General features: G+C 37.5%; 1 protein-coding gene across 4 annotated transcripts in view; it reads right to left on the bottom strand.

Annotated features, from left to right (window-relative positions):
- Positions 1–13989, bottom strand: part of ABCB11 (ATP binding cassette subfamily B member 11) — an 82893-nt gene that overhangs the window by 18883 nt on the left and 50021 nt on the right. For all 4 annotated transcript variants that reach the window (XM_054699836.1, XM_037523474.2, XM_037523475.2 and 1 more), the window contains 8 exons: positions 13859–13969; positions 11796–11921; positions 9965–10168; positions 7997–8167; positions 7309–7510; positions 6323–6398; positions 1991–2093; positions 256–420 (listed from right to left, as the gene is read on the bottom strand). In XM_054699836.1, coding sequence (XP_054555811.1) covers positions 256–420; positions 1991–2093; positions 6323–6398; positions 7309–7510; positions 7997–8167; positions 9965–10168; positions 11796–11921; positions 13859–13969 — 1158 coding nt within the window. The remainder of the gene's footprint in view (positions 1–255; positions 421–1990; positions 2094–6322; positions 6399–7308; positions 7511–7996; positions 8168–9964; positions 10169–11795; positions 11922–13858; positions 13970–13989) is intronic.

Consider the following 13989-nt stretch of genomic DNA (forward strand, 5'->3'; position numbering starts at 1 on the left):
CAGTATGGGTTTTTTTTTACAGATATGATGCCTGTATACACGTCCTGCAGCTCAAATGAAAGTGCTTAGCTTTGCCTTCTTGCCTTCTGTGTGATGGAGATTAGAGGCACTTTTAATCTTTCAGAGATGTGGAAAAAAGAGTTATCAAAGTGAGTTAGATATGTTAAAACAGCCAACTCATCAAAAATGACAATATCCACTGAGAGATAAACAAAAGGTATGAGGAGAATAAAACCAAGGCAGCTCTCTGCTTACCCCAAGAATCTCGCTGAATAAAAAGGCATAGAGGGGTGTGACTGTCCCATTGATGGCTGCACCCACAGACCCTACCAGCATATAGGGCCATTCCGGAACATTGAGCTTCAGAATCCTCCGCACTGGGGCAGGTTCAATTTCTTCTTCCTCAGGAAAGTCCTTCCCCTTGAGGGGACAGAGGGTCCTATTAATTATGTGAATGTGTACACATTGACATTTTGCTTATCCTTTTTTTTTTTAATTGCAGCAGGCTCTTTGGCATTCACAGATTGAAAAACCATGGTTTGGGGGACCTCCCCTGGTGGCACAGGTGGTTGAGCATAGCGCTGTGAACCTGTCCGCAGCCTCTGCAGCATGGGTTCGATCCCGGCCAGCCCACAGGATATGCACATGCTCATGGCACGGCGAACCTCTCCTGTCTTGCCTGCCGCTCCCCTCAGCTGTGTATTTCAGTCAGTCTGCCTGTTCTGTTCCCCGCTCTGTCTCTGGTGAATCCTCTCACCCTCCCGCATATCTGGGCTATACCCCAGCTCTTGTATGCATGAATAAATAAATCTTTAAAAAGAAATCCATTATTAAAAAAAAAAACAACATGGCTTGGTTGGTCACCAGCGCCCTCAAAGGTCTGCAGAGGCAGTAACCTGTTATTTTGTGAGGGATAGTTTTGAGTTGCTGGAGACAGTGCTGTGAGTTGGAAAGGGTGAGCCCAGAGCCCCCCTCATCTGGAGAATAGTTGGTCATACTTATTTCATCATTGCAACAAATATGTTGGATCTTTGAGAAAAATAAACTTCTAATTAAAAAAATCAAAGATGTGAAAATTTCAAGCTATGTCCTTCATAAATATCAAAGCTCTCAAAACTAATAACTGCTGAGAGCTCTAAGGCAGGCAAGTGTATCAAAACAAGGCAAAATGATGTTTAAAATGTAGTAAGTGATGTCAACGGCAAGAGAACACTACATGTTTTTCCTGTAAGATTTTTCTTAATTAGAACCCAGGAGTAAATGGCAATCCATTCAGACTTCTGAATTCCAGATTTCCTTCATAAGGAGTAAAAATTGTTTCAACATTTCCCTATTCTGATCTCTTTAGTGATCACCAACATGTCAGTGCTAGCAATGTTCTTTTTGAAGGCAAACACAATATCCAGAACCCAATCATTTTTCCTTGCTGTCGTTATTAATCAGGGTTTGGTTGCCAAACCTATTTGTTCAATAGTTTGTTAAATTTATTACATAATTTAAGAAGGATTTTAGGTGGTTAGAGATTTACATTGAATTTTTTTCACCTTTTCTACTAAAGCATACTAAAAAAATCTATATTATATTGACTACAAAACTATTAATTAGCACTATCTTTCAAAAACACAGTAATTTACCCTGTAGGTGGCTGAATGTCAGGAACAGATAACAACAAGGAACTTCAAATAATTTCTTTTGCTTGCAAAGTCAATTTAATTAAATAATTCAATTCAGTTAAAATATAAGCCTGGTGTCATACCCATGCCATTTGAGTTGCAAGCCACAGAGGATGGAGGAAGGCAGCTAAGCCAGTAATTGAATTATTACTGCCTCCACTTCAAGTTCTCTCTTGATCTGCCCTCAACAACTGTACTTGTCATAATCACTCACTCAGCCAGCAAACCCAATGCAAACTCATATTCTCAGAGTTCAAGGGCATACCCTAGTCTTGAGGCAAGACTTTTCCCACTTCCCTGACAGATGGGTGCCTGACCTTTCTGTCTTCTTCATAGGTAGAGTTATGGTCTATGCCAGCTAGTGGAGGTTCATGGGCCAGGTAAGAAAGTTGAGACTTGGAGCGTTGCCGGAGGGAAGCCCTGTAAACAAAGATGAGATCCCATAGATTGTGGGCAGGTTGGGACAGAATTCACTGGTGTCCAAGTTTACATCACACATGTCAAATAAACAGAAATGTTTGGTAGGTCACATGGTAACCAGGTAAGGGAGTTTCCTAGTTAAGTTTGGCAGAGCTATTTTTAGGTAAAGTTAATCAAGTTGGTTGCTCTAGGCCCCAAGCTAAACCCTGACTTCAAAGTGTTCCCAAAGAGAGAGAAAGAGTAGGGAAGCAAAGCTGTCCCACTATTCCAAAAAAAGAAAAAGCTCAGACTCAAATCATTTCAAAGCCACACAGTTCTGTTCACTGTTACCACGGCAATGCTCCATGGTGTTTACCTCCCTTTTGGGAGGTAAAATCTACAATCATTTTGAGAGGTAAAATCTACAACCAAAATGGTCGTAGATTTCTCTTTCTTCTTCCCTCCCTTTATCCTTGATGTTTACTTTTTGTGTAATGTCAGCTGGATACAAATGAACTGGTAGTAGGAAATAAGGCCCCTAGTGAAATTTTCTCCAAGCTATGTAATGGCCCTAAAAAATACAGTTAGTTAGGAAATATAACTAATATAAAGATAGCAAATATAACTAATGTAACAAATCTATTGTATTTATCACTCATTCACACATCTGTTCATTACCCAGGGGCTTACTGGGCACCGGCAACATGCAAACCAATGCCAGGTGCCATGGGGGTTACAAAGCTGGTCAATCCGACTTCCCTCAAAGAGCTTAAATTTTTTTAGAAGAACAACAGGTATACCCAAATTTGGTGTAAAGAATATAGGGAAATTTGAAGGAAAAAGAAATGTATGGCAGATGTTATCATGAAAGGCTTCAGGGAAGAGGCAGCTAGGATGGGATTGGGCATTTGAGGCTAAAGGAAGAGCATTTCTGATGCAGAGGGTAGTGTGAACCAAAGGATGGAGATGGAGAGGCACAGTTCTTCTTACTTATACTTAGTGTAGGACAAATGTGGGAAGTGACTGGCTTGGGTTGTTTTTTTCCCTGGGGTTTCTGGGACAGAGTCTACTCTCCTAAACATCAAATTTGGAAGTGTGTGAAATCTGGTGATTATGTTAAGACCCTCAAGGAAAGAAGCTTCCTAGAAAATGAAGCTAACTGAAAAAAACTAGTGCTGAGAAAGGAATGGAGAGAAACTGCCCCTACTTTGAACAGTTAGAGGCCCCAGCCTTGCTGAAGACCAAGCAGCCTTGAACTATTTAGTTACGCAAAACAAGTCTTCCCCTTTAAAGGTTAAACCAGGTTGGGTTAAGTTTTCAGTGATGTGCCGTCTTAAGTGATAGAGGCATTGCTAAAGACTTGAGAGAAGGGAAGTTACATTATCTAAGCAGCTAATCTGAAGTGACATGATATAAAGAGAGAGGTAGATGTTAGCAATGAGGAGACTTCCACCTCGGCTGTTTCAGTGCAGTCTGCTTCAGTGCATTCATGTAGAATTAACTAAAACAAATATCAACATGTCTGCCTGTTATATAAGCTCATCTAAGGCTTCTTGAGAAGGCAGTAACTCATCAATGCAATTATTTTAATTTGTTCCCATGTTCTGTTGATGGCACTGCCACCTTCTTAGTCACCCAGGTTCAACAGGCTGCATTTATTTCAAGTCCTCTCTTCTTGTTCTTGCACATTCAAACTCTTGCCAAGCCTCATTATGACAAGGCATGAAACCACTCCTCACCTACTCCCTGCTACTACATTGTCCTCTGGGACACCCCAGTTTCTTCCCACCTGTCCTGATACTCTACAGCAATAGAGTCATTTGTTTAGAATAGGTTACTACAGTCAAGGCATCTTCTCCAGAAGGTGTGAGGCATAAGCAGGTGCAGAGAGAGCAGGGTGAGTGATAGGGCTGAAACCTCAGCTCATGGGTCTGAAAAAAACAACTCACAGTATTGGAAACCAGGGTAGGTGTATGTAGGAAAGGAGAGGATGACAAAATACAGTTGACTACCTCCCAGTTCTGAGCAGGGGAAGATGTATATCCTTGTCAACTTGGATTACTATGACATTTCTTGTCTCACTCTCTCCACCCCCCCCCACTTCACCACTCCCAAAACACACACATCAGTCCACCTATCTAGCATAGGCTGTCCCTATGAGACCATGGCAGTAAGGCGCTAGGCGGATAACTTGCTACCTGCCAGTTCCTTCTCTGGTCCACCATGACACCAGGATGAGAATTCCATCACAACACTTTTCAGGAACCTATGACATGGGCCACTCCCTCCTAGAAGCTGTCAATCACTTTTTACCACAAATAATAACAGCTAATTTAGGGAATAAATGTTCTTCCTCTCTCTCAAGATTATTATTCAGAAAATTAATTACTGTTATTCATTAAATTATTCTTGAACATAAATATATTATGAAAGAGAGATTTAACTAGTCAAGAGAAAGGAAAAATCCAAGAAAATAAGATGCAAATTAACATTTCACTTAGTTTAGTGTTTAGCAAATATATATATAGTAAATTTATATGTATCTGTCAATAATACAAAACACATTGAGATATTTTTAACAGGCTTGCATCAAAATTCTTTCTCTGCAAGAGGTTAAAAGCTTCTTTCTGTGTGTAGACTGTATTTCTGAATTTCTCATGCTAGTCAACAAAATGTAATTTATGAGAATAGCCAAATAGGAAATGTTTATAATAAAAATGGTTATCTGGTCCTAATATAAACTGTAAATAAACTACTAAGAATAGGTAGAATTTTATTCATCTGAAAAGAAATCATTAATTTTTTTGTTGACTTGACCACAGACTACACCATTTCACAACATTTAACCTAGTGATAAAAAGAAATGCTTACACATTCTCTGTGTTTAAGAAATTAGTTGGTATCATCAGGTTATGATTCTAATGACCCTTATAATTTAATTTTTTAATTCCAATCAAGAAATCATGATTAAGCATAATGACAGTTGTCTATAAAATTTATTTAATAATTTTGGCCAATTTAATAGTTTTTACTTAGTAGAGTAACTTGAAGTTACTGTTTATTATTTTCCAAATTCAGCACAATGTGTTTCTTAAAATTTTCCTGATAGACCTGTTCTCAAAAGGAAAAATAAAAAACCCTAAGCATAAACTCAGTGAACTATTGTTTGAACATGGTTCAAACTACTTGGAGTAGCTACCCTATGTCTTATTTTAAGCCTCTTCAACCACTTTCCATTAAGCAATTAGCTCTCTTGAATAGGCAAGTCCTGAAACAGAGCCCTTGTTAAGAGCACAGTCTCAAAGTAAACATTGAAATAGTTAGGGACAATTTTAGAGAAATATGCTGTCTTCCCACTGCCTATTAATAATCTCTTAACTTAAGAGAGAAACAACCTTGAATAATATTCTCATGAATAAAGCAAATGCCCCTGGACAAAATTCTTCTTAATACATACACTTTTAAGATATATTTTTATTGAGGTATAATAATTGATATGTAACATTGTATTAGCTTCAAGTGCACAAAATAATAATTTGATATCTGTTTGTATTATCAAATGTTCACAATAAGTGTGGTTAATATAAAGACTTAATATTTTTAGGAATTATGTTATTGAAACTCTTAAACCACAACAAAAACCAAAATTAGTAGTCTCACTAATAGCATACTCCAAAAATAGTTTTTGAAACTGAATGTCTAGATATTGAGCCAAAGGAAAAAAAATAGTTCATTTTTAATGAAATTCTCTTTCAACACTGGAAAACACATTTTTTAATTTCATCTTGGTAAGGAATGATTTGACATTGGATGGTTCACGCTGGGAGCAGTTAGATTGTAATTCAATGGCAGCTTGGTAGGTTAAAGAGTAGAGCTAAAGGCATGAGTTTGACTTCAATGTTAGACAATGCTTCATACCCAGTTAGCTTTGGAGGAAATAACTCAACCCAGCTCTTTTAAAAATCCCCTCTAAGTTCAACAAACCCATCTTAGGTCTATAGCGTCACTATCGTGATTCTACTCTTAATAAAATTAGACCAAAGTTAAACAAAACAATCCCAATGAACTGGAGACAGAAATGTCAATCTGGCAACCAAGGATTCATTTGCATATTCACATTACACAAGATCTGAGGCTATGCTTAGGGGTCTCCTTGAGGTACCTCCTGAGATATTGCCTCGTGATCATAACTACACAGGATTAGCAAGATAGCGGAAAGCTTTAAAAATGTCCCCATGGCTTGAGCTTACCTTAAACTAGCCTGGTAGCTCCCTCTGTTAAAGGTCTGTTTGCTCTCAAGTATGGCATCTTCAGTTTCATCTTTTCCTATCCAACACAACATGAGTGATTCCTTAGTATATTCCTTAGTGTATATATGTGTGTGTGTATATATATATATATATATATATGCAGAACCACATCAAAATAAAACTATTTCATTTAAACTATTTAAAACTATTTTTTTCAAAGTTTAAAAATGTTTTTAAGCTTTATTTTACAAATACCAAATACTAGAATATATAATTCCAAAATACTAGGCAAGATTGAATGTTTTGAATTGTGTCATAGCCTACATGCTATTGTCACAGAAAGAGATAACCTATAGCATGTGTACTAAAGACTTAAGGGAAATCCAGCAGAAGTGGCAAAATAATGATAGACTCACCAAATTTATAAAAAAACTTTTTAGAATAAATCTCATATATTTAATGTATGCAGTAGTTACACCCAATGGAGTTCATGATGGGATAGGGTAGAAAAAGTTTGGAATAGATGGTCAACATAGATTGGGATAAACAACCAAATCTGAAAGGTCATACTGGAAAAAAGGAGGGAACACTAAAGCTTGAAGTGTCTATCTGCACTAGTGAAAATAAGCATAAAACTTTCTAGTCATTGATTAGTAAGTTATATACTAGTTCACTCAGCCAATAACAAGAGCGCCTACTGTGTGCAAGACCCTCTAGAAAGTTTTTCATATTTGAATAGCGTGAGTGGGCTGAGGTGGGTGGGTTGAAATAGAAAGTTCTTCCACAGAAAACCTGGGTTTTAGTTTTCTGACTTGACAAGGAATTTGACCTCCTGAGCTTCTGTCATTTTCTTTATCATCTATATAGTACCTCCCAGGGGTGTGGGGAACAAGTAAAACTGTGCATTGAAATGCATAGAAATCCATTAAACATCATATATGCTAAATATGAATACAACGAACAAGCATAATAGGAAAGGCACACACCCTTTACATCCTCTTCATTAGGAGATGAATCTCCTTGACCTTGCAAAGTCACTAAAGTAAAGTAAACTCCTTTCCTTTTCAACAGTTCTTCGTGGGTGCCTCTTTCCACTGCTGTACCATGTTCAAAACCAATAATGATGTCTGCAGCTCTAACTGTGGACAGACGATGAGCAACTGAAATGATTGTGTGGTCATGCTGAATCTGTAAAAATGTATAACATACTGTTAAATGAGACTGTAAGACAACCCTGACATTGACCTTTAGGTCATCTCAGAATCCACAAGTCAGTCATAGTATTGGTTCCTGGGAAAATCCTTAAGTAGGTTGTGAGAACATTAGAAAAGACCAGAATACTTTCTCAAGGCCATAAACATAATCTTGTGTTGAACCAGTTGTTGTTATTTATCAACAGCTAAAAACAAATAAGGAAAAATCTGAAAATCATGTAAATGACTTAACAAAATCTAAAATTTTATAATGTGCAGTTTTGGGAATTAAATCATAACTATGAAGTGATTTTCTGTTCAACTATGGGGACTATTGCAGTCAATATTTTCTAGATGAGATACACTTGCCATGTTACTAGTGGCTAATGTCCCCTGACTCCCTGCTCCCTCTTTCTCCTGCCTTCTGTAGCAGAGCTCCAGCATTTCCATACAGACTTGTAAACTCAAACTTTCAACAAACCTTACTCAGTGCCCCTTGCACCATGGCTTCGCTCTCATTATCCAAGGCTGAGGTGGCCATGTCCAAAAGTAGGATCTTGGGGTTTCGGACAAGTGCTCTTGCAATGGCTATTCTTTGTTTCTGGCCACCACTCATGTGGCCTCCTCCTTCTCCAACAAGAGTGTCAAATTTCTAGGAAGAAGATGACACCAGTAATGAAGAAGAGAAAACTGATGGTTCCTGACAGTGATCCATTACCAGTTCCATCCTAGTATTCTCCTTAAGCATGAATTTCACAGGTCCAGCTTTCTTTTTCTTTTTTTTTTTTAAAGATTTATCCATTTATTTATACAAAAACCAGGGTACAGGCCAGATGCGTTGGAGGGTGAGAGGATTCACCAGAGACAGAGTGGGGAACAGAACAGGCAGACTGACGAAATACACTGCTGAGGGGAGCAGCAGGCAAGACAGGAGAGGTCTGCCGTGCCATATGGGAACCTCGCTGGCTGACCAGGATTGAACCAGCACTGCAGAGGCTGTGGACAGCTTCGCAGTGCGACGCTCAACTGCCTGCGCCACCAGGGGAGGCCCAGGTCCAACTTTCACTGAAAGAAATAACCTTTCCTGAAATAGGTTATTGTTTAATCAATATTTATGTGCAAGATAAAGAAATTGATTTATCCCCTCATTTCCAGGTCTATCGGGCTGTGCAAATGTTTCTTTGGCTCAACTGTGTTTCCACTAAAGTAAAAGTTAATTAAGGTCCTGAAAGTGCATTTTAGAGAATTAAGCACATATCAATGTCTTGTCCCTTTTTCTCTAGTTAGACAACAGAGCAAAACAATGCTAAAGCTATCTTTGTATGGTAAATAAAGATCAAACTAGCTTCATAATCATTACCTCTACTCGGCTGGAATTCACAATGAGTTGGGGCTATCGCACTCTTGCTTTTTACTAGATCAGTGTGCTGAGCTCTTTACACATATCACCCATTTAGTCCTCACAGACACCCATGGGGAAGGTACTGCTACTCATCTCACCTGATGGGTGAGGAAATGTCAGGATGCGAGGGGGTTAAAGCAACTTGCCCAAATTCACAAAGCTCACAAGTGGAGAAGCTAGATCTATACAAAGACACTCTGATTCTAAAGCTTCACGCCTGTTTTTCCTTTTCCTTCCCACTTTGGACTTATAAAGTTTCATGCTCTTCAACCACTAAACTATATCATCCTCACAGCTGCACTCCTTTTCATACAGGCCATCTCAAAGAATGAATAAGAAGTGCTCTAAAACACAGTCTCTGGACAAGGACTGTGAGCCTTGTCTCTCCTGCTACTGTGTAATCTTGATCTTGACCGCTCAGAACCCGATTTCTCTATCTGTAGGTGGGAATAATAACAATAGGTGCCTGACAGGTGGTTGTGAGGGCTGAATGAGTTGGTGGATGTGTAGAACAGTGCTTGCTGCAGTAGGCACTCCATGTGTCAGATAATAATAATGACCCTTTTTTGACTTTGCAGGGTATTGGCTACAAAATTTATATAACAATATGGAGAATTTTTGTTGTCATTATTTAAAATGAATATAAATGAGGAATTTTTGAATGTACAAGAATGAGGACACAGTATTAGCTACTTATGTACAAGAAAAAGAAGAACAGTGACAATGATAGACATCAAAAAGTGCAGTACAAGTCACAGCCACGTAATGAATTTATTGTCTCTTCAGACTAATGGCTAATAGATGGAACAAGGAAACTGTATCTATGCCAAAGGGAACTTTTTTTAAGTTACCCAGCTTAGCATATATTTAATTTATTGACAACATGTTTCAGAAAAAGAGGAAAATTCATGAAACTGACATGATATTAAGAATTTAAAAATTTAGACTCCAAATGAAAAAACAATGTGTATTATTATATGACATTTTTTCCTTCTATGACTTCTTGGATTCCGCCCCCCACACACCAGAATGAGAAGCTTGAGGTACCTGTGGCAGGTCCATGATGAAGTTGTAGGCATTGGCTGCTTTGGCAGCTCGTATTATATCTTCTGTGGTCGCATCTTCTCTGCCATAGCGAATATTTTCTGTGATGGTGGTGGAGAACAGAACAGGCTCCTGCTCTACTATCCCAATCTGAGCTCTAAGCCACTGAATGTTAAGAGAACGAATGTCATGGCCATCCAATGTCACCTGGAGAACATGAGTACAATGTCACATCTTAGGGTTCTGGATCATGATATTGTGTTGTGATTGACCTATGGTGAGGGAAAAATAGAAACTGGCAAGACTGTAATGGAAACAGTCCCTCTTGTAATGTGACTATGTGACAATGTAATGTAATGTCTATGTGACAATGACAATATATAAATGAGATCAAATACAGCCGTAAGACAATTCATTGTAGAAACACAAATGATGTAAAGATTACTTATTTTAAGTTGATTGGTCCAGGAATGGAAATGTTTTCTTCTAATTCCTCAATAAAGAGTCAGTTATTTACCATACTTTCAATATTTTTATTATCTTTAGACTTGGGACTAAAAATGGAATTTGAAAGTCCTTAATGAAGACGTGAAAGGCAAGTGTCTTTCATTACATTGGTTCTACATCTTACAGTAAAACTTGCTTTCTGGCTAAGCTCATCAAATAATACTTTCTTGTTCAAAACCAAATGAAACCTTATGTAGGTCAAGATAATAAAAATAACTACTAGCAAAATGTGGAAAAAAAATCTGGGGCAAGTCTCAATTTCATTTGTAAAATGGGCATATTTATTTACCTTTGTGGGTCATTGTAAAAATAATCATTTTTATAAAATATTTGACATATTATATTGATAAATGACAATTATTAATATTTTTCTTAGCTGCTGTATATATTTATAATCAAATAAACACAGAAAAAGATAGCTTGTGAAATTATGTATTTTTTAAAAAACTAACATCTTAAGGTAGTGAGTCAAGATCTGTTATCTGTTAATTCTAGTTATGTAATGTTTTATGCTTAGCATTTGGAAACAACAATTATTTGCTGCAATAAAAAGAAAATAATGAAAATGTTAGTTCACTGAAGAGGCTACAATATTATTTGGGATGTATCTGCACTGTGCGAATGGATACGTTATTCACTGAATACGGCTACCAGGCCAGGAATTAGTCCAGTCAAGTCAGTCAAAACTCACTAATTTTAAGAACCCTGCACCCCTATTTTCATAGCAGCATTATATTTACAATGGAAACAACCTAAGTGCCCCCCAAAACAACCTAAGTGCCCCCCCAAAACAAGAAGCAATGTTGGCTATACACAATGGAATACTACTCAGCAATCCAAAAAGATAAACTCATGCCATTTGCAGCAACATGAATGAAACTAGTAGAGATAATCTGAAGTGAAATAAGTCAGAAGAAGAAAGATAAATACCAAATAATGTCACTAATATGTGGAATATAGATCAACCAAAGTAAGAAACAGAGAATGAATCTTAGAAGCTAACGCTTGAAAACTGACTAAAGAAATGAAACATCAAAAGAGGGTAGGACGTGGGAGAGAAGTAGGAACAAAGAAAGAAGAAGTACAATGGACTGTGGTGGTGGGTTATGGGTGATTTGGTGGCAGGTGCCCTACAGGGGCAATTTCTATTGTTAACCACAATTAAAGGAAAAATAATTGTTCTAAAAAACAAAACCCCAAACACACTAAGTCAACTATACCAGAGTCAGGATGCTCTCTGTGTGTGCTAGGCCTTTGTTTTAACCAACATACATCCATTTGCACTCTCCTGTCCCCACATATTGAGAGATTTCTGGAAGATACACACCATGCCTTTATTGGGGTCATAGAATCGCTGAATGAGCTGCAGTGCTGTGCTTTTCCCAGCTCCACTGGATCCTACTATAGCCGTCATCTCCCCTGATTTAATGACCATGCTGAGATTATTCAAAATCTGCAGTAGAAAAGAAAAAAACAATGTTCAGGTTGTCAACAATTAGCCTATACATTAGGATGCTTGTGAAAACACTGTGTGTTTACTTATGGTCCCAAAGCAATATCCACTTGCACCCATCTATAACCAACAAATTAGTAAACAATGCCTGAGAAGAGGTTTTAGCATTTAGCATATGACTTATTTAACTGATAGCTACAGCCAGCAAAATGATGTGCTGTAACACAAAGTTAAAAAACAGAAAGTAAATACCACAACTTTTAAAAGTATGTTCCACAATCTAATTTTGAAAACATCTAACATACTAGGATACCTCAAGGAGATTGTCCCAATTAGTTAAGTCAAGAAAGCCATTAAAGTTCAAAATATAATACCAATTACTGGTGACAGATTTAACAATAAACTAATTTGTAAATCTAACCTGTCATATACTTGCTATTTGTGTGGACATATTATCTGAATAAATTTTATCTGACAAATGTTTGTCACTATAAATGTTAGCAACTAGTGCTGGGAAGCCTAAGGAGGGCAAAACCAGAAACTAATTATTATTCATCTGCTGGCTCTTTTTACCAGTTTAGTGTGATTTTTATACTTATTATGAAAAGGTGGTTTGGAGTCCTCTGTGTGATAAAATCTCACATGTCTTTCATTTACCACTGGAGAGTTGGGCTTGCAAATGTATTTCCACTTCTTGGACTGTATTAGGTGTAACCTTCCCTGGCGGAGTTAGGCATCAGATGGTACTTGTTACCATCATAGCCCCTATAATGTGGAGCCCAGCAGGGCTAAATACATACTCGTGGTATGAATGAAAAATATTTTGGGGTCTAATAAAAAGATTTTATAAAACAAACTGTTGGTATTAGAAGTATATGACACAACAGAAATAAGTATATTTTAATTCAAACAGTATTTGTTGAGCAGCTATTATGAGCTGGTTATGAGCAGATATTATAAAGGAAGTTTTTAGCCATCCTTTGAAAATCTTTACTGAGTGAGTACTACCTTGTGATTTATATTTTACAAAACACTTTAATATATGTTATGACATTTAATATTTACATACATGTTACATGTAATGTTAATAAAAATATACATCAAAATGTAATCGGAATTAAAGATGTACATACAGCATATATACTATTGTTATCTAGTACACAGATCACATACATTATAGGTACATAGTGTCAAAATTAAGTTGCACTGGAATTAGTTTCAGGTTAATTTAACTGAAATATTAATTACAGTGACAAATACTCAGTCAAAAATGAGGAATAAGTCTCATTTCAAAGCCCATTCATTCAGGAGGAGTAGATTCTGATTTTCCTGTAGAGGAGGTTGGCTTTAAAGATACTTGCTCAGTAGGTGCAGGAAAGCTAAATTTTCCTTACCACTGCCCTGGACAATCACCTAGTACAAGACACGTGAGCACAGTATCTCCAGATCATCTTTCCTCCAAAAACTGACTCAGTGACCCCTGTGAACCTACAGATGGGAAGTAAAAACTACAAAGACAGATTTCCTTGGCCACACAGTTCCCTACACATTCAAGGTGCTCCACCTTCCGCAGTCTCAGAGGAGGTGGTTGCCAGCACCATACTACATAGTTCTGATTGCCTGGCAGTTTATTTAGCTTGTGCCCATGATGACAGGACCTGCCACTCCTTTCAACAGCAGATCATACAGCTGACTTAACCTGAATGTGCTGACAGACTGTGTTCCCATCAGAGGGATTTAAACATTATGGTTATCACAAAGGAATGTGGTTTGTTGCCTAAGAAATTACTCGACACACGAGGATACTTCCAGAGAAACATGCTGCTCTTCCTTGTTCCTGGAAACTGAGTCATACTTCAGAAAAAAAATTTATTGCTCTAGAAATGAATCCCAAAGAAGAAAATGCCGTTGTTTCTGGGGTAAAGATTGGCACTTACCTTCACATCTGGTCTGGAAGGATAGTGGAAGGTCACATTATGGAATTCAATTTCACCCTTAATTCGATCCAACTTGTAACCATCTTCTGACATGCAGTCAATAATGGGATTCTAGAGTGGAATATGAAAGG

This window comes from Talpa occidentalis, unplaced genomic scaffold, assembly GCF_014898055.3.
Source record: "Talpa occidentalis isolate TD23 unplaced genomic scaffold, MPIMG_talOcc4v2.1 talOcc4.3, whole genome shotgun sequence".
In the NCBI taxonomy this organism is placed as follows: Eukaryota; Metazoa; Chordata; class Mammalia; order Eulipotyphla; family Talpidae; genus Talpa; species Talpa occidentalis.